Consider the following 234-nt stretch of genomic DNA (forward strand, 5'->3'; position numbering starts at 1 on the left):
GCGCACCGGCAGTTGGAGGGCACGTCAGTGAAGACTCGGAGCAGGAACTCGCCAGTGTGGCCTGGCTCGAAGGTGGTGGGGATGATGACGTAGCGCCCCGCCCGCTGGTCCGTGCGCAGGAAGACGCTGCGTGAGTTGATGTAGATGGAGCTGGCGGCCCTGTGCTGCAGGCTGTGCATGCGGTACTGGCGGTTCTCCTCCACCTGCAGACAGCGGAGGTCACACAGAGCCCCC

The 234-nt window shown here is 65.8% G+C and overlaps 1 protein-coding gene across 1 annotated transcript in view; it reads right to left on the reverse strand.

Annotated features, from left to right (window-relative positions):
* CAPN5 (calpain 5) overlaps positions 1-234 on the reverse strand; it is a 34351-nt gene that overhangs the window by 4364 nt on the left and 29753 nt on the right. The window contains exon 12 of the mRNA XM_014540363.1: positions 7-203. Within this exon, the coding sequence (XP_014395849.1) occupies positions 7-203 (197 nt within the window). The remainder of the gene's footprint in view (positions 1-6; positions 204-234) is intronic.

The sequence above is a fragment of the Myotis brandtii genome, unplaced genomic scaffold (genome assembly GCF_000412655.1).
Source record: "Myotis brandtii unplaced genomic scaffold, ASM41265v1 scaffold244, whole genome shotgun sequence".
NCBI lineage: Eukaryota > Metazoa > Chordata > Mammalia > Chiroptera > Vespertilionidae > Myotis > Myotis brandtii.